Genomic DNA, 19,820 nt, shown 5'->3' with positions numbered 1-19,820 from the left:
GTATCTGGCTTACTTCAAAATGAAGATACATTAATTCATTTTTTAATTGTGCTTAAAAATTAAGATAAAGATTTATCAATGTTTTTCTTCCCAGTGCAAACCAGTATGGGATTTGTTTAGAATTGTAGTATGGAGCGCTTTATACTGATACGGGGAGAAAACAAATTGCCCATGTAACAGTTTTTAGTAACGGGCTAGTTTGGTGGAGACCTCATTTGCACAAGTAATCTTCTTAGAGATAACACCCGCTGTTTCAATGGTCCTTGCTCTTTTTTTTTCTGGGAATCGCCGATTGTGTTGACAGCCTTCCTTTAATTGTACTTGTAATAAGCTATTTTCCCTTTTTTTTTTATTTCTCCGCCACGCTTTCTCGCTTTGCACTGTGATTGCATGCCATCTGCCGGTTTAACCCATGACGATGGCTTGCCGCTCTTGATATTCACCATGCCAAAAATACCACTTCTCTTACCATAATGCTGCACCCTCCTGTTCATTGCTTCCATGGTTCCCCTCCTGAAAGTACCCATGATGCACAACGCTACGGCCGCCACTGTCTCTGCAGCAACAACTCCTGCAACAAGTGTTCCCTTCGCCGCAACAGCCACAGCAAATCAGGTTTGCTCCTTTTAAAGCTTTCTTTCACAAGATCCCAAACTCTAAATGAGTGCTGAGATTTTTATTTTAATTTCTTTTTTTTAAACAAAAAAAATTCTCCAGGAGAATTTTTTTTTTCTTTCTGTGTTTACCCCATCAAATTTTACTTTTTATTTTTAAGTCGTTTATAGCAAGTGTTTGTGGGACAGGTTGCACTTATTTAGAGTTAACATTTGTTGCAAATAATGATGTAGCTGTGTTTTGTGTTGCGATGTTTGTACCTAATTATTGTGTAATTAACCCAGCTGGAGTTAGAATCACCATAGTACTGGACTACTTTCAGAAGTCTGTTATTAACTCCTAAGTTCAAAAGGAAGATCATTGCAGGTTTATAATGTTCAGGTGTCTTAATGTAGCCTTTTCCATGTGGTGTGTGGAAGTGACTAACTTGCAAGCATGGAAGCTGTCTAAAATCACAAGCAGGACAAGGCAGATGAAAATAAAAAATAGAAACAAAACTGAATGATTTTTTGTAAATCAGTGATCAAAACAGTAAATGCTAGTGATCAAAACAGCACTCAAGATAGTTATGTCTGCTTTATGTTTGAATGTGTATCTTTAACATGAGAGTTATATTTCCCTAAGGAAGGATGCTCTTACAAAGAACACCTAGAGTTATTGACAGAGGCAGGCTAGGGAAGAAAATACCTTCTCCTTTTCTTACGTGTTTTGTTATGTTAATGGCAGTTTTCATTTTGGTAGAGTTTTCTCCTCCCTCCTATAGGGCCTGATTCCTAGAGAGGGGTATCTATTTGCAGCTCAGAGTGTGTAGCTTTGACTTCTCCATTGGGGTTGCTGAGATTCCCATCCCAATGTGCCCAGCACCTGGTAGGAGAGGGGTTTGGACAGCAGTTGGGTCACTCTGGCTTTTCTGTTACTTTGCCACTGTGCTCGGGCACTTCCACTTGAGAACTGTTTTCCCAGGTTTTTAGAGGTCAGACTGAGGAGGAATCAAGCAGATTTGCTTGTGGAGGGAAAGCAGAGGGCTGTGTTCCCATCTTCTTCCCTCATGTTGCTCCTGCCCAGACCAACAAGCTGGTGCAGACTTGGTAGAAATGCTCGCCCCTTGATTTATTCTCCTCCACCTGCCAAGAAATTACAAAGAAATCAATGAAAATATTTTGCTTAATAATATTATACCAGTCGATTATTTTTTTTACTGTTGGTCCCCAAACTATGTAAGTATCCCATAGGAAAATAGAAGTTGCCACAAGAGTTTATAATAATTTGGAAAAATATACTACCTCTGAAATACACCCTACTTCCTTAAAGAAACACAAACCAGTCCCTTTTCTCTATTTTTTTAAAGGGTTGTTTGCCAGCATTGTGGTGTTTGTGCTGCTAGCATTTTCATCAAGAGGGTTGTCATTTTCTGCGTTATTTTCTGCGAGCTAGCTTGTTTTAGTGAAAACCTGCGTGGGACGAGGAGGGGAGTGCAGCAGGCAAATGTTGTGTTTCACTGTCCTTCCCACAGCAGTGTCTGCAGCAGCAAATTATTTGGTGGTATCAGTGCAGTTTTGTGTTCCCCAAGGGGCTTGAAGATGTCAAGGGACTATGAGAAAAGGGGAGGGGGTCACCTGGGGTCCCTCTCCAGCACGGGAATGCAGCCAGGGCAGCGCCACCACCTGCACCTCTGAGTGCCAGAAGGGCTGGTTGTGGCTGGAGTAGAATAAATACCCATACACCTACAAAAGGACCACTAATCAGTCTTTGTTTTCTTTAGTTAATAGGAATACATTCACATGAGTAGCTGGTGCCACCGGGGAGACGTAGGTGTGCTTTAATGTGCTTTCTCATCTAGCAGGATAACAGGCAAAACCCCTCCTTTCCCACTACAGATTTTGTTTGCATTGGAGGATTAGGGCATTTTAAATTTAACAGAAATTGTGGAAAGTGTCTGTCTGTATTTATTTAGTCACACGTATCTCTCTGTCTGTATACACATAGCTCCATGCTGAAATTAAAGGATAATTTAACATGGGGATGGGTTTCCACTTGTTTAAAGTTCGGCATTCTGTTCGTTTGGTTTTCCCAAAGTCCATCTTAGGGCAGGATGAATTGCCCTGGAAGGTTCTGCCTCTTTCTCTTGCCTGTGGAAAGAGCATATCTATGTAGGAAAGCTCTGCACCACTGCATGAGGAGATGAGTCCCACCCTGGCAGCTTTTCCCATTGGCTTCTGTAGTGTGTGCCATCCCTGTCTTTTTCTTCTCACACCTGTCGTTGTGTTAGTCATTGCAAATCTTTAAAAGTTACTGTAAAACTGTTTATTTGGAAGTAGTGAAAGTGGTAGTAGTCACTTCTTCTTTGTAAGGGGCAAATGTCCAAGATTGCTATTTACAGCCTCGTAAAAGTTGGAGGCAAAGCTACAACGCTGGAAAAAGCCCCATAATTTTGTGGTCCTACCTATCAGTATTTTTTTAGCCCAAGAAACACAGAAGGAACAGATAATTAACATGAGTTAAGATTTTATTCATGGTCATAACGTTCTTTGTTTGTGTCCTTTTGTATGGATTTAAATTCTCCTTTGTATTTCAAAAAAGGACTTTTATTCCCATCTAAATGAAATGTCCTTTCTTAGCCTGTGCCACGTTGCTTTACGTATCTGTGGGATATGGTTTCCTCTTCCCAGTGTTGTTAATCAACCTGCAGCCTTCAGCCCATCCCATTTCAGCTCCTGCAGCTTCTTCTCACAGTGCCAGGCATGAAAATAAACTTGTAGCAGGGCTTAGTAATTTAGCTCAATATCACTTGGCCTGGTACTCTGGCCTGGGGAAAGATTGCTGGACTTCCTTGGGTTTAGTGTGATGATGCCGGTGCCCTTGAAGCACCAGCAGAAGGAGAAGTCAGCATCCCGAAAGTTATGGAGTCTCGGCTGATGGCTAAAAAAACCTAACAACCCTGTTGGGTCCACTGAATTATTTAGTGTGTGCTGTCAGCTTATATCTTGAAAAAAGGTGAAGGATGTCTCATGTCTTCTGTATGTCCTTTCTTACTAAAAATAATGTAACAGCTCAGAATGTGCCTGCATTGACACACACGCACAGCCAGTCACACTTGCCCAGCAACTGTATGTGTTGTGTGTTCAATGTACATGAGAAGATTGTGTAGGGTTAAAGGCTATACCACAGTACATTTATGCAGTGACACCAGTTAAGAATATATGGAAAATTGGAAGTCTATTGCTTTTCTTGTCTTACAGAAGTTAGGTTTTAAACCCAAAGTAATTTTCTTGCGGTGTACATCAGAGGGGAGCAGAACCACTTTGGCTCAGTGCAGTGAAAATAAGATGGAGCAGAAGTGCTTTAGCAAACCCTGTTTTCCAAATGCTTATTAAAGACTGATTCAGTTGATACAAGAGCTGGCGTCTTGTGAGAAGGTGTCCCCACTTCTTCTAGCTGCCAGGCTGTGATGGGACAGGATGGAGGAGGGGAGTTGAAGCTTGAGTTTTCCAGTGAAAGGCAGGTGGTCTTTCAAAGGTACATGGCAAGTCTGGGAGCATGACCAGTCAGAGGCAAGAGATACTTCCCAATTTTCCTGTGCCCCCCTTCACAACTGCTCCAGCTATTCCCAGCGGAATAGGGCTGGATGCCATAGCTGTTTAACCTCGCTTCAGGGTTAGGTCCCTAATGAACTTCAGTTGCTGTTTGGGGATACTGACACCATTTTCTTGCAGGATGGAACCAGCAAAGTTCCAAGTAGTGTGAAACAATCAATGGTGGAAGCAATGTCAGAGCATGCCTGTGGACAGTTTGGTCCTGGCTCCCTCTAGTGCACATATGTGTGCAGAGGTGTGTAGAACATCTTGAAATATTAATACAGTCATTGCCTGTCAATAGTTGCTTCAGAGATCTTTATCAAGGCTTTTAATTATTATTCCTGCAGCTAGTGGTCTGGCAGTACTTGAGCAAGCAAGGAGGCTGTTACCGGCTCAGTGTCACTCACAGGTAGAATCACAGAATTGTTTAGGCTGGAAAAGACCCTTAAGATCATGGAGTCCAACTGTTAACCCAGCACTGCCCAGTGCACCATTAAACCATGTCCCTAAGTGCCACATCTCCATGTCTTTTAAATACCCCCAGGGATGGTGACTCCATCTCTTCCCTGGGCAGCCTGTGCCAATGCTTGACAGCCCTTTAGGTGATTTTTTTTTCCTGATACCCAGTCTAAACTTTCCCTGGCACAACTTGAGGCCTCAAGTTGCTCTAACGCTATTGCTTGTTACTTGGTAAAAGACACTGACCCCTACCTCACTGCAACCTCCTTTCAGATAGTTGTAGAGGAGCAGAGCAGTATTTATTGGTTTTCTTTAGGCTGTGCACTGCTGTAATTTCAGGATGAAATCAAAGTCATAGATCTTAAGGAAAATTATTTTGGAAGATTGTTTCTCTTTATTTTATATTTTCTTTATAAGTAAATACAGGATTAGAAACTTGGGGCAATATTATATAGAACCCACTAGGAGCTGACGATGTTCACGTTAACTGAAGATGCAGAGAGCAGCTATTTCCTCTACCCCACACTCCAGAGATGGTTTAACAGAGGATCAGTGCATGGGATATTCTATCATAACATTATATGAGAGGTGTTTTTCTGAATTCTGGGACTGAATTTCAATTTTGAATAATGCCAACACCTGCCCAAAATTAAGCCACAAAAATGTTGATGTCTGAGTATGGGTGTCTGTATGTAAGCTAGAAATTTAAGTGCCTATTGTAGACTGTGAAGGTCATCAGCACAGTCAGATGAAGTCTAGAGAATAGTCTGGCACAGAAAGTCACACAGGACTTGGTTCAGTTGCCTAAACATACGTCTACTGATGATTAAGATTGTCCTAAGATAACCTTGGATGTCTGGGTTATCCAGGACATTTTGACAAGCTTGGCAGATGCAATACAGGACCTACAGACGAATCTGCATGCTTCTGAACCGGCACCTGGATGACTAGTAGTAACTTTGGTTGAAGATGTTATTTATTGACAACATTATTCTACTGGTTATATGACCGTTAACCAAGAGGGAAAAATGAAAAGGCAGATCCAGTAGAAAAACTGAATACTCATAGGCACTGTCTGAAAAGAAATAGAAGATCAACAGGCTTTCTCATGCTAAGGCTTGTGATTATCTAGCACAGCTGTTTTAAGTTATGCATCAGCATTAGCACTAAATTAGGTGACGATTGCACAGATATTAATTATGAAATCATTCAGTAGCCTTCAGTTTTGTCAAAATCTGCAAAAATACAATGAAGGGAAAATAAAAATAGTTATGTTACATTTGAGTGCCACAAAGAAAAGGACAATTAAAATATTTGCTCTGGAATCCAAAAAGTAGTTAACAGAGCATAAAATACAAACCTACCAAATGTTTAATGGGGATGTGAGACGCTGAGCGTGACAGCTCCCTCGGGAGGGAGAGGAGCCAGACGTGCAGCAACAGAGCACCTCTCCTTGCCAAGGTGCCCACAGAGGCAGCCACCACTCCCAAAGGAGGCAGATTCTCCTTAGACTGCAATGTCATGTGGCACCTACTCAAGCTGATTTCTCTATGTAGTAGAAGTGCCAATAGCTCCCACTTGCAAATAGCGTCCCCAGGCAGGGCTTCCTCTCAGGCTACCCACCTAGCCCCAGGGAGCCTTCTGGCAGGGTAGAGGGTTGTCCTCCGCACTGCTGACAAGACTTTTTCTGTCTCCATGTTCCCTCTCTTCCTTGTGGAAACCTGCTGAATTGTAATTGGAGAGAACAGTAGCAATATACAGACAAAAGGAATTGGAAAATCTAGTAGTAGGAAACAGCCTTTTTGTTGTTTACAAGCAAGCTTTTGAGAAGGAAGGTGGAAAGGGGAAACTAATGTTATTTACATCTTTAGTGCCAGTATACAACAAACTTGCAAATAAGAATCTGTGCAAAATTCTTGTTAATGATTTGACAAGCTTTGATTGCCATTAGTAAGGGAATAGGGGAACAGGTGGAAAAACACTTCTGCTGTGAATGGTAACTATCTAACCAATTTTTGCCCTTTTTTTTTTTTTTTGACTGAAAGTTTTGGTCTAAAAATTCCATAATGTCCCAAGTTAAATACTTCTATATAAAATCTGTTCTAGCAACATGAATCCAACATGAAAAAGTTAAAAAAAAATGGAGATGGAGGAACAGGTTCCATTCTCAGCCACATTATTGCAGGACTGCTTGCAGAGAGCAAGCCCTGGGCATAACAGTGTTGGGCATCTAGTGAGGGCATGTATGGTACCAGGCTGCTCCACACAGAGGTAACAGCAAGCCTTGACATGTGGGATGCAGGACTGGATATCTTGCCTTGTACCTGCATCAGGCTGGAAAAATTAACCTAAACAATCCTTGATCATGAAGAGCCATTCCTCTAGAAAAGGAATTTTGAATAGCAAATTTAAATTGCTTGCTGCCTCTTTCATGCTGGACACCCAAGAATCACAATTCTCACTCACTTCAGTAGTTATCTTTTCTGAAGACACTGAATTACAGTTTGCAGGCTCAAGAAAGGGAGTCTTAAACCCAGTCTTAAAGCCCACAACACTTCTTAAGCAGTATCAAAGAAATACCCTTTGAATTGCCTTGAAACAACTGATGTTACAAAATACATGGCAAAACTTTGTTTTTGTTAACTGCAAGGCAGCAAAGATGACAAAACAAAAGGTTACCCTGGGAAATGTAAAGGAATTCCCATGCAAACTAACCAAACCTTTATTTTACTTCTAGTAACATTTATTTTGGTCTCTTAAAATAGCACGTTGCTTCTCTGTAGATGAGGAAGACTTATGGGACGCTTGCATACAGAGTTTTAGATCATATGCTCATATACAAGAAGCCAGTGGGAAGAAGTCTGTTTAGGGTAGCTTTTTGGACATTCTCCCCTCACACACTGCTGCCCCGGCAAAGACTGAAACATGAGTTCCTCTGGTAGCCTGCTAGATGGCAGTATCACATAACGAGAAGTAAGCAAAGGCAAACACTTCTTTTGCATAACAAAAATCGAGATATATTTCTCTTTCCTGTTATAGACAATTTTACCATTCATATCATTGAAATTAAAAAAAAATCGTATTTATGTTTGATGTGATATAACTTCTTACTGTGCTCTTGCTTTCAATTATTCAACAAACCATACTTTGACAAGTTGAGTAGAAGTCTTTTGGGACATATGTATTATTTAAACATAGGAATGTTTTCCTGGGGTCAGCTCATTTTGTAGGCATTTTGGGAAAACTGAGTTGGCTTCATTGTGCTTAGCGTATACACACAGCTCATGTGAGTCTGGGTTTTTCCATCATAAAATCTTAAAAATATAGTGTAGTGCAGAGCTCCAGATGTACTTGTTTGGAATTCTGTTCTTTGAAATAATTTGCATGTGGACATCTCTAGTTTCTCCAGCTATTTTCCCTTGAATTAAAGGAATACCATATTTTTATCTCAGTCTGTGATGGGGCTGTTGAGCCTGGAGAAGAGAAGGCTGCGTGGAGACCTCATAGCAGCCTTCCAGTATCTGAAGGGGGCCTACAGGGATGCTGGGGAGGGACTCTTCATTAGGGACTGTAGTGATAGGACAAGGGGTAACGGGTTCAAAGTTAAACAGGGGAAGTTTAGATTGGATATAAGGAGGAAATTCTTTACCGTGAGGGTGGTGAGGCACTGGAATGGGTTGCCCAGGGAAACTGTGAAGTCTCCATCCCTGGTAGTGTTCAAGGCCAGGTTGGACGAGGCCTTGGGTGATATGGTTTAGTGTGAGGTGTCCTTGCCCTTGACAGGGAGGGGTTAGAACTAGATGATTTTAAGGTTGCTTGTTTCTTGTACCTGTTGTGACTTTTGGCTTGAGGCAGAGATTTATTAACTTAAACTGACTTCATTTTTGGTGCAATATTATCTGCAGTGGCTCACAGTGGTATGTATGTCTCTCTATATGGGAACATTCAGATAAGAAAATTCAGGAAATGGTAAGAAGTCAAAAGTCAGGAGCATTAAGATTTCCTCAGAGAAGTTATAAGCACAGTCAGTTTTATACAACTGACACAGTGATGTCTGATGAGTAACCTTGATGAGCATAAATTTGGTACCTTTCTGTGTTTAAGTTCTGACTGTTAGTGGACCACCTCTTGCTTGGAAGGGAGTCTGAACTGGAGCAGCAGGTTTTGGAAGTGTAGTGGCACCCTCATCTTGTTCGGTTTGGACAGGCATGATGTGTAAGAGGAAAATACAAAGCAGGGCATGTTAAAAGAAAAAACAATGCTAAGTGAGGACACCTAAGAAAATACAGATTTGGAGGCCAATACCTCTGCAACAGGTACATGGGCACTTTCACAGGTAATACAGGATTGGCCTTTCAGTCCTTTGCGCTCTCAGTTCTTCTGCACATGTCAATTCTGGCAGTTTCTAAAATTCAAGAAGAGAGTGAAAGTGACCTGAAAGTAGGAGACATGAAAAACACAGATGATTGCTGTAGCTCAGACCTGCTGAAAGGTGGAATTGAATGGCTGTTCGAAACAGTCACTGTATGGGCACTCCTAAAATACTACAGCAGTAGTATTTCAGTCATTTCTGTGTAGTCTGTCTGCAGCCTGTGCGATTAGTTAAAAATAGATTTGGGTAGAATATATTAGAGTGTATTAGGATCAGGTTTTAGTACTGCATTATTTATTACTTTAAAGAAGAATAAATAAAGTCATGCTTTCATTTTTAATACAACTAGTCCTATTTCTTCAGAGTGAGTAAATACCTATTAAATTTAACTTAAGCATTATATATTATTACTTGAATAAACACCTACTGAAGCTCATAAGTATGCTAAGGAGTTGGCAGCACAAATGGCTTTGGATTCTCTTTCAGGACCTTGTGAATATTAAATAAGAATGATGCTCTTGAACCCTTGAGCCTTTGAGATCCCATAGTTGCCTTGATCTTTTCTTTAGATCATCATGAAGAGCTGTATTCAGACATGGTCTTTGTCAGCTTTATGACACCCTGTTGGCCAACAGGCTGGACCTGATAGAGTGAAAATGTGCCAGCAGATGTGTCCACTTCAGCATGGACATCTGGCCCTTAGCCATTTACAGAGGCATAATACCAACACATGGGACAGGCAGAACTGAGCACACTCAGATTTAAGAGAGAAAAGAGAATGGAGCAGGGCAGCAGAGTTATCATGTCAAGGAATGGGCTATGAGAAAGCTAAGCAAATAGGACCTCCAGCCTTCAGAAACCTGATGCCATTGTATTAGTCTCTGTATGGGGCAGGCAACCAAGGAGATCATCTGTGACCTAGACATCTCACCCTTATGTACAAATCAGAGGTCACCTTATTGATGAATGCACTAGACATACTGGGGATACATTGGGTTAATGGAGAAGCAATAAGATAAAAATCCTCCTTCACCCCTGAATTGGGGAGAAGTTAGTGAAGTTAGTAAGAAAAATGAAGAATGTTTACACTAAATCATACTATGCTGGAAATAAGAATGAGATTTCTGGCCAGTGAGAGGAGTAGCAGCAACCAGTGACACAAGGTGGAGCTCAGTGTGTTTATGAAAAGCAGTGAAGTGTTCAGCAGTGACAGCAGGGGTAACAAATTGCTTTCGGCAGGTCCCTTCAACCCTATTAGTAGTTCTGTTAGATTTTGTTTGCAGATCCGTTTATTCAGTTTTTTTTCTTTCCAGTGTTTGCAGATGACCTTGCAGAAAGATGCTAGATTTGACACTAGTTTTACAGGAGTGCAGAATGGTGACCATGGATTTTGAAAGTGGAAAGGGACAGATGAGTGAAGAGTCAGGCCTGAGGTTAGATGTGTGCATGAATGTGCAAATGTATATAGTAAAGACAAGGAAGGGAGGCTCTTGTGGCAGTGACAATGCCTGCAATGTAGTGCAGACAGTAGGTCAGGAAGGAACTTCCAGTGGGAGATTACAAGAGAGGGGGCAGGACAACAGCTAAGGTGGGACAGATGAGGCATGTGTACCCAAGCACCTTTCCACCCTGAGCACTGGGAGCAGGCAGGCTGCTTCTAATGCAAGCAAGAGTTGGAGCTGGCTCAGCTGTTGGCCAATGGAGGACAGGGCAAATCCCATCCCTTGGGGAATGTCAGTGGGAAATCGGAAGCTCAGGTTGGTGCTGTGTGAAGGTGCTGCTGCTGAGGCTATGGAGAAATAGGAGGCGAAAAAGTCCAGCTGTAAGGCTATGTAATAGTTAAGTAAGACCAAGCATAACTGATATGATAGCGATTACCCTCAGTAAACATCTGAATATTTATTCATCCTTTTCCACTTTTGATTAAAAAAAAATAAATAGAAGACTGATTTATTTGAAAGAATAAGGCACATGCCACAAAAGAGCATTCTGAGAGAAAATGAAAAATAAAGAGTTGGAGGCATTTCCCAAAAGCACAGGGAAATATAAATAGTCTTGAGTTTCATGTCAAAGGGAAGAAATACTTAGTGTTAGCTTTATTTTTAGAAAGCAGGAGAAGTTATGAGACAGCCTGATATGAGCCGGCTGTCTGAAAATATCTGTCATTTTCAGTGTATACCCTAGATATATCTGACCAGTCTGCTACTCTGTGAAAAACATGAAAATAGAAAGTGTCACTGTGGGAAGATTCATCTGCCCTGACACAGGTGGCTAAAAGTGAAATACCTCGGTGTGAACTGTTTGCTGCAGACCGTTGTATCTGGTGGAGGGGAAAAGAGCATCGTGAGCTGATAATCTCTCTCATGTAAAATCAGTTGCCTGAGGTAGGCTAGGAATATGTAAAATAAGGTGACCAGCTGAGGTGCACACATCTGTAATCATCTGAGATGAATCTTGTCTACAAGAAACCCCTATGACTACATTGCTCTTAAAATGAAAGGCTGAGCAGCCTAAAATGTGTAATACATGTGAGTTCAGTTTGGAGGGATAAGTGCTTCGCCATGTGGGGGTCAAGTATGATCTTGGTGCTCCCTTAAAATGTATTAGTGCTGATAGAGCAAAATGTAACTGGGAGAAGTTATTTCTAAACTTCCAGAAGAAAAACATGTCAGGGGTAGATGCAAAGTCATGTTTTCCAGCTGATCCACTGTGACAGGTCGTTAGTTGAACAAGAGTTCATGTACACTGAATTCTTGCAGAATGGTGGATTTTCTGTATTCATCATTGTACTATAAATCTGAAATTGGAAACAGAATTTAACACAGGGAGAATAAAGAAGCTTCGTGAGTTGTAGCTTCAAAATAGAAAACCTTAAGCCAGAGAGGGTTCTTGAAATTCTTAATTCACAGTCATGATTCTAGGTAAGCTGGTTAAATCTGTGAACTGTATCAAGTAAAGCAGTGCACATAGTAATGTGGGTGACAGATAAAGAGCTCACAGAAGTGGAATTTCCATGTTGTTAATTTAAAAGAGATTCTCAGTTTTTCTTTTTAAGTCTTTAGACAATAATTGGTTGCAGCCATCTTTGCTGGGTCTGAGGAAATCCCAGGCTGATGTCGATTTGTCTGCTGTGTGCCATGGGTCAGTAGTTTGGTGAGAAGCTGACACAATTGGCAGTATCATCTCTCTTGGTTGTCATTCCCATGGATGACACTGCAGAACTGATCACCCTCAGAAGCAATCCTGGCTGAATTTAGGCATGTTCTGTGTTGCACAGCAAGGGTCTTAATGACCACTGTGGTCATTCAGAGGTCCTGAGGGTAAAGAGCCATGCTCTGATAGAAAAGAGGGAAAGTCTTGGAATTTGGGAGCTGAACATGTCACCCCTAAAGAGCTGAAAATTCAAAAGAGCAAATGCTTCTTGGCAATTAGAAAGTAATTTGCAGAAATAAAGGTTCACTCTATGTGTTACTGGTTTCAGTGAGGTCTAGTAACTAGCACTGGCACAATTTTAGTGATTTTAGTCTAAAGGGTAGCCTGCTTTCTGGCACTTTGAACAGGTACCAAACAAGAAAGCAATGGAGAAGGTATCCTATGTCTGTGATAGCTTTGAAAAAATGCCCTGTACTGTCATCACATCTGTGCATTTCAACTGTAAGTGCCAGGCCATTCTGCTTATGCTAGGAATAGTGTTCTTATTAGCTTTCTTACTACAGCAGCAGAAGGTATGTTTTCTGGCATGTCTGTATCCACACCTGTGGATCTTATTCATAGAGAGCATGAGAAAATGCTTTCCCGTGCTTGACCTGTAGACCTTTGTACATGGGACAATGCACATTCATTGTATTGTCTCATGTTTCAGGGGGTTTTTATGTGTATATATACTATGGTAAAGATGTCAATACATTATATCAAGTTGCTGTGAAGTGTAATGATATAATAGTACCACTGCGAATATGGGAAGTCATATATTTGAGATACAGTTCTTCACACAGTAGTGAACATGAAGGATGTTGGACCTATTTACAAGTAACGAGGTTGCGCAAACTCTGTAGAAGTGTTTGCGGGAATGTTCCTTGGTATGTTCTGCACAGCTTCTTTTTCAGCATGCAGGCATGCAGTGGAGCAATTAGCAGTGATGCAGACTCAGATAGCCTCCATCTTCCATCGCAGTTTATTACTTCGTTTGTAGATTAAACAGAAGACGTTCACAGTGTGTTTTCCATGTAAAGTAGTGCAGCATTTTATGTTCCTCTGTCAGACACAGTGAAAAAAGTTGCAGAAGCTGATACATGTGTATGGCAGAGTTGTGATATCTTTTGAGAAACAGGGTGTGAACATATAATTAAAGACTACAGGATACGTTTAACACTTTGTGGCTAAGGTTAAAAAAAACATGTAGCTCCTCATTTCTGCATCTTCCCACTGGAGAGGCTTGTTCTGAAGGAGAGACTTGAGGTTTCTTTCCTAGGAGGCCTCCTACGTGTACTAGAAATAGCCAGGGTGCAACATGCCCTAGTTACATCCCCTGCACGAGCGGTGGTGAGGACGATGTGGTGGGAGCAAGCCAGTTCCATAGCCACTGCAGTACAAGAAGCACGGTGGGGAGAGCTCCAGCTGCTCCTTCTGCACCCACAGCCACGTAAACAGGACATGCTTGTGCACAAAAGGAAAGTGTTTACATTGTCTTCCCTGCTTCCCGAGTTTCAAGAGGAGGGGAGAAATGGCAGGAATAGGCACAGGGCAGTGGAAGTCCTTACCTGGGCTCTGCCACTTGCCAGAGGATGGCACAGAAGCAGTCCCTGCTCTTTCGCGCTGACCAGGGCCCCTTCATCCTGCCTGGTATGCTGCAGGGTGAGTTGCACTGGGGTTAATCCAAGTGCCAAGAATGGTCCTACCCTTTTCCCGGGAAACAGCCTGAGATGATGCCCTCTGCTTCTCTGTCACACAGTTTGGGGGAATTGGGAACATGAGGCTGTTTGACCTTTAAGACATCTTGACATAAGGGGCAGTAATCTGTCCAAGGAGGTGATTCTGCCCCACTACTGTGCCCTGGCGACATCCCACCAGAGAAGGGCCACAGAGATGATCAGAGGAATGGAGCACTTCTCCTATGAGGAAAGGCTGAGAGAGTTGGGGTTGTTCAGCATGGAGAAGGCTCCAGAGAGACCTTATTGTGATGTTTCACTTCTTAAACAGGGCCTGTAGGAAAGATGGGGAAAGACTTTGTATCAGGGCCTGTTGCAATAGGATAAGGGGTGATGGTTTTAAACTAAAGGAGGGGAGATTCAGGCTGGATGTGAAGGAAAAATGTGTTTACAGTGAGGGTAGTAAAATACTGGCACAGGTTGGCCAGAGAGGTGGTGGATGAACTGTCCCTGGAGACATTCAAAGCCAGGTTGGATGGTGCTTCTGGGCAACCTGATCTAGTTAAAGATGTCCCTGCTCATTGCTTTGGGTTTGGACTAGATGAGCTATGAAGGTTCCTTTCAACCCAAACTATTCTATGATTCTAACCTGTCTACCTGTACAGGGAGAAAATACCTATCGGAAAAATGCAAATCTATCCCCTCAAAAGTTGACAGATGATCTAGGCAGCTGCAGTGTCTGAAATTCTGGGGTTTTTACACCAAGTAGATTTCAGGTTGTGTCCCATTAACACAGACCTTAGGATTCCTTAAATACACTTGTGTGATTATAGCTAACCTATTACAGCTAAAGCTGCTTTATTAATTACATTGCCATGTTGGGTTGTAACATGCTAAAAATATCAGTCCTGATAATCTTGGTCACTTCTTACTTTCAGCTCAGCTACGTTCTTTATACATGTTGTCACATCACCGTGCTGTAGATGCACCAGGGTTATCACAGGCAGGGCTTTATTATTCCAGCAAAGCTATTTCTTTGTTATTTCAATAGGAAACAGAAGATAGGCGATAAGCTAACAAACTCACAATGGGTGGAAGTTCATTAAAAATATATGTCCTTCTTGTATGCATGATGTATTTAGAAGTTAAGCCCTCTGGAGCAGCAGGTGTTTGTACAGTGCCACTACAGTGGGGCCTCGCGTGTCACCAGATTGGCAGTGCTGATGGTAATCAAAGCTGACTCTTTGGCATGCTGGCAAGTTAGGTGGGGTCAGGGCGCTGATAGCTGTGTACATCTCTGATTGTGAGGTATGTGTGAGGTGGCTGGGCACGGGGCTAGAACAAGCACCTTCTACAGAAGGCGACCGTGTTTCTTTTTGGCAAGCTGTATGTCAGAGGTAGTATGTTGCTGCAGTTACTTTCAAATCACCTATTTTTTTTTTTCCTTTTAAAATAAATATTGCATTAAGCTGCGGTCTAGCTTTGTAATACACAAGTAGGTCAAAGTGCTGTCATGACTGTCTTGTATACCACCTACAAACACAGCTTAAAAATATGTCGAGTGCCAAATTAAACAGGAAGAGCAAGCGATGCACTCTAATTCCTCGACTTGCGCTCAAGTCTGGAGCACAGTTTAGCAGTGGTGTGATAGAAAGAACATTGCACCTCTGGCTTTCAACATCACTTTCACCAGCAAATGTGGAAACCTGGACTGTTTTCCAGTGCTGTGAGCAGGTTGAGTCTGTTGCCGGGCACATTGTGCATCTAGCCTTCACAGTACTGGAGGCACAGAGTTTGCATCTGTAAAGCGGTTGCTTCACCCTCAGTTTCAGACACTGTGAAGGTAAAGCAGCACAGGTAGTGCACACAGGTACCACTATCATCATCCCCCTGGATCCCCTGACATAAAGAAGTGTGAAAAAACCTCTCAAGTTCGCTGACCTGCAGGTAGTTTTTTTAGGAAATAAGCAGCTGTAAAAGTGCATTGAAAAGGCACTCCAGCTTCTTGAAAACACCCAGCCCACAGCATCTTTTTTGCTTGTTAGTGGCATTTCCCCTGGCCTCCACCGTTTCCCCTGGTCACTCCTGCCTTTGTAGGAGCAGGGTGGAGCTGGGGACTTGCAGCAGGTACCAATGTGCTTTTGAGCTTCCTCGGGAGGTGCAGGGCTGCTTTCCCCTCTGCTGACAGCTGGGGCACTGGGGAAGGCACACCCCATCTACAGCCAGCCCCTTCCTTTTTGGCTTTGGTGCCATCTCCAGTATTTTGACACACAAAATTCCCTCTTTGTGTGCTCTCACACACACAGGGATGTCTGTGTGGGAGAAAGACGACTAGGTTTGTGAAGCTCAGATGTTTCTCAGGCAGTGTGAGGATACGGAATGCTGTCCCGTTTGGGATGCTCTCTGATATGAGCTGCACCCAAGCTTAGTTAGTCCAACACTGGCCATCTGGGTGAACTGCTCTCCCCACATCACCTAAAAGGGTGATCATGCTTTCCTTTCTCTTAACAGATAATCCTGAAATAGCCAGCAGGAGTGGAACAGAGTGTCACGAAGCCTCCCTGCGGACGGCCAAGCACGGCTACTGTACATACTATCCCATCTCCTCCTCTCTAGAGTTGCCACAAACTGCATGCTAAGTCAAGAATTTGTTCTTATGGACAAATCACAAACTCAAAAAAGCTAGTGCTGCTATGTCATATATGAATATTAAATATGGTATGCTTACTATACTCCAACCTAAAATAGTTAACTACCTGATACCAGCTGTGATGTTTCAAGACATAAAGGGTAACATTTAGTTTTAAAGATTTTCTAAGCATAGTTTAATTCTTGCAAATACTGTCTTTTCTCCATAACTATACCTAATGGAAATGGTCCAGTTAAGTTAGTCTCGTGAGATTCGGTGTTTATGAATCTTTCGAGCTCAGCAATAATGAAGTTGCATTGGCTAAAAACTTACCCCAGTTGCAGGTTTAATTTTCACCCAGACTACGATTGGGGTTTTCCTTCTCGCTTAAAAACCCTCTTGGTTTTGCTCCCCCAGCGAGTCAATTCCAAGAGAGAGGAAGTGAAACACAGCCCAGTGTCCTGCACATCACCCCGCCAATCTGAATATCTTTAGCCAGAAGTCCAAAGTAAAGCACAATTTAGATGCACATGGTTGGTGTTTGACTTGTATGGAGAAGTTGCATTTGAGTCATAGCAGAATAGCAGAAGAAAATTAAAAAATTTGCACAGTATGAACTTCATACCCCTTTCAATCCCCAAAAGAACAAAGTCTTGAAAATATTATTTTATGAGTATATTTATAATGTTTTTAAAAGAGACTTTGCAGAAGTGCCTAAATTTTGTCACATCAGACTTGATGAAAGTGAGCCTGATGCCAACAGTCAAATGTCACCAGAAGCGAGTAATCTGTCAAACTCATAGTCAGGTTAACCAAAAAGATCCAAGCTGTTACGAAGTAACTTGTAGAAGTGTATAATCAAACACTCACACACACACACACACACACACACACACAAGACCAAACTAACAAAAGAGAAGGCGAAAAAGAAGGCTGTAGATGAAGATTGTATGATACTCTAATTTAATGAAAATTCAGTTGAGTCACTGAAGCGTCATCAGTGACTTTAATCTAGACTATTAACTGAACACTAAGAATGTAGAATGAGATTCAGTTTAATAAATCGTTGCTGTATTTGCATTTTTTTTATTGGATTATAAGATTGTAACCAGATTAGAGTGGAGAAAAAAATAGTTCTTTTGTTTTTCTTTAAAAACATATTTTATGTCACAAAAGTATGAAGATATCTTTAATACAATTATATACATGTTATATATACATACATACATATATACATATATATGGATGAAGCAGATTTTAATGTTGTTTACTTTTTTAAATACTTTGTTGATTCACAAGGTAATTATATATGTATAATTAAAATTTCATTTGTTTGATTTGAAATTTGTTTCAAGCACTATTGTACCAAATATTTCATATTTCACATTTTATATGTTGCACATGTATCTCATAAATGACATAGTTTTTAAATTATTGTTTAAAAAAAAGAAAACAGGACAGCTGTTATAAGTGGATATTATGTATAATTGTTTGCAGCATAAGTTTTCTATGTGGACATTATTAGTGATTGCAGTATTTTAACTTAACCTCTTCAGATTGATTGTAAACTATTTTAAACTTTGGCAGCACTGCCTGTTCGGAACGACTGAAGGCACTAACCATATAATTATTTGTCGAGGAAATTCTTTTCCAGGCTAAATCTTGTTTGTCCGATGTCTAATTACTCTCTATTTATATATAAAGCTGGAGATTTGATCATCTGAACGAAAAAATAATCACAATTCGATTGTAAAATTAACATAGTGCTTGTAACGTTGCATTAGTTTAATTTGTGGAAAAATAATGTATCTTAACTCGTTACTTTAGCAGTTAAGGTATCACCATTATATACTATTAAAACACTAATATTTGTAGACTTTCTCAGTCATTATAACTAGGTAGTTGACACTGCAACTTGCCTATATCTGTCAAAGTTGTTTTTATTTTTTTATAATAGTTAATTTAGGCATTTGGGTAGCTTATTGTATAATACTAAATGGTAAATTATCCATGTTGTTTAAATATTTTATGTAGATAACTCTCCAGGACATTGTTTTGTGTGAACTTTTTATGTTTCAAAATAACTGTTATTCTATGTTTTTTACAATTAATCCAAGACTCCTATTTTTTGCCCATGGATGATGAAGCTTCAGATACATCAGGTCTTTCATCCAGACAAACTGACACAAAAAGAGAAAATGTATTTTTTAATAAGAGATCCACTTTCCGACTTTATGACTTTGTAATATTCCTGAAAACTGTACAAGTACAGACCTATGCTAACAGTAAGGAGGCAATTACAGAGATGTGCAAATACGTGTACAACAGATTCTGCATTTTATTTATTTATAAAGTAATTTTATAGACTATTTCAAAATTTGGGAAGATCTAAAACTATTTTTCTGTATAAATATTATTTGCCAAAACTTTGTTTATATTTTAAGAAAAAAGTCTAATGAAACTGATTAAATTTTAAATGCTTTGTTTAATTAAAAAAAAAGACAAAAAAACAACAAATAGAACTCCCCTAAAAGAACCATGAGATGGGCCAACATGGAGACCGTGAATACTGTAGCTGGGACACGGTTTCAAGTGACTGAGATGTCTCAGTGTTTATTTTCTTCAAAGGATGTACAGCACCTCACCAAAATACCTTTTTGTTTGCCTCTCTCATCCAGCATAATTGACGACACATACAATGAATATTTCGGTAAACAGTTAAAAGAAACCCCTCCAGTCACTCTTTTCCAGCATATAACTACTAGTGGTCTGTTAAATAGCCATTCTATTTCTGTTGTGACGTTAAATTCATTCACCCAATGTACAACCACTGAAATAAAAAGAAGCATTTTAAAATGAGAGCGGAGTCGGGACCATTCTTTCTTGTGGCGTGGCTCTTGGAGGAAGGGCCTGGGATAACAGAATAGTCAAAGGAAAGTGGAGGAGTCTTGAAAAAGTATATATTTTTTAAATTTTATTCTACTTTGGTTTATTTTTATTGTGGGTTTTGTTGTTGGGGTTTTTTGGTTTTATTTTTTAGTTTGTTTTTTTGTTTTGCTTTGCTTAATTTTATTTCATTTTGGGTTTTGGGGGGGTATTTTATTATATTTGGTTTGCTTTGCTTTATCTTGTTTTATTTGATTTAGTTTTATTTTTTATTTAATTTTACTCTTTTTTTGTTTAGCTTTGTATTTGCTTTGTTTTCTTTTAGTTCAGTTTGGTTTACTTTGCTTTATTTTGTTTTATTCTATTTTTAGTTTGGTTTGGTTTATTTTGCTTTATGTTATTTCATTTTGTTTGGT

General features: G+C 40.5%; 1 protein-coding gene across 9 annotated transcripts in view; it reads left to right on the top strand.

Annotated features, from left to right (window-relative positions):
• The window catches only part of MBNL2 (muscleblind like splicing regulator 2), a 96,336-nt gene extending 76,959 nt beyond the window's left edge, over positions 1 to 19,377 (top strand). For 5 of the 9 annotated variants that reach the window (XM_061361106.1, XM_061361101.1, XM_061361099.1 and 2 more), the window contains 2 exons: positions 521 to 615; positions 16,401 to 19,377. In XM_061361106.1, coding sequence (XP_061217090.1) covers positions 521 to 615; positions 16,401 to 16,415 — 110 coding nt within the window. In that variant the 3' untranslated portion in view covers positions 16,416 to 19,377. The remainder of the gene's footprint in view (positions 1 to 520; positions 616 to 16,400) is intronic. The other 4 variants (XM_061361107.1, XM_061361108.1, XM_061361100.1 and 1 more) reach the window with 1 other exon arrangement.
• Positions 19,378 to 19,820: the final 443 nt, after the last annotated feature.

This window comes from Neopsephotus bourkii, unplaced genomic scaffold (genome assembly GCF_033783945.1).
Source record: "Neopsephotus bourkii isolate Nb327-2 ecotype Australia unplaced genomic scaffold, CSIRO-AGI_Nbou_v1 NB_1052, whole genome shotgun sequence".
NCBI lineage: Eukaryota > Metazoa > Chordata > Aves > Psittaciformes > Psittacidae > Neopsephotus > Neopsephotus bourkii.
This window is presented reverse-complemented; position numbering and strand designations above follow the sequence as displayed.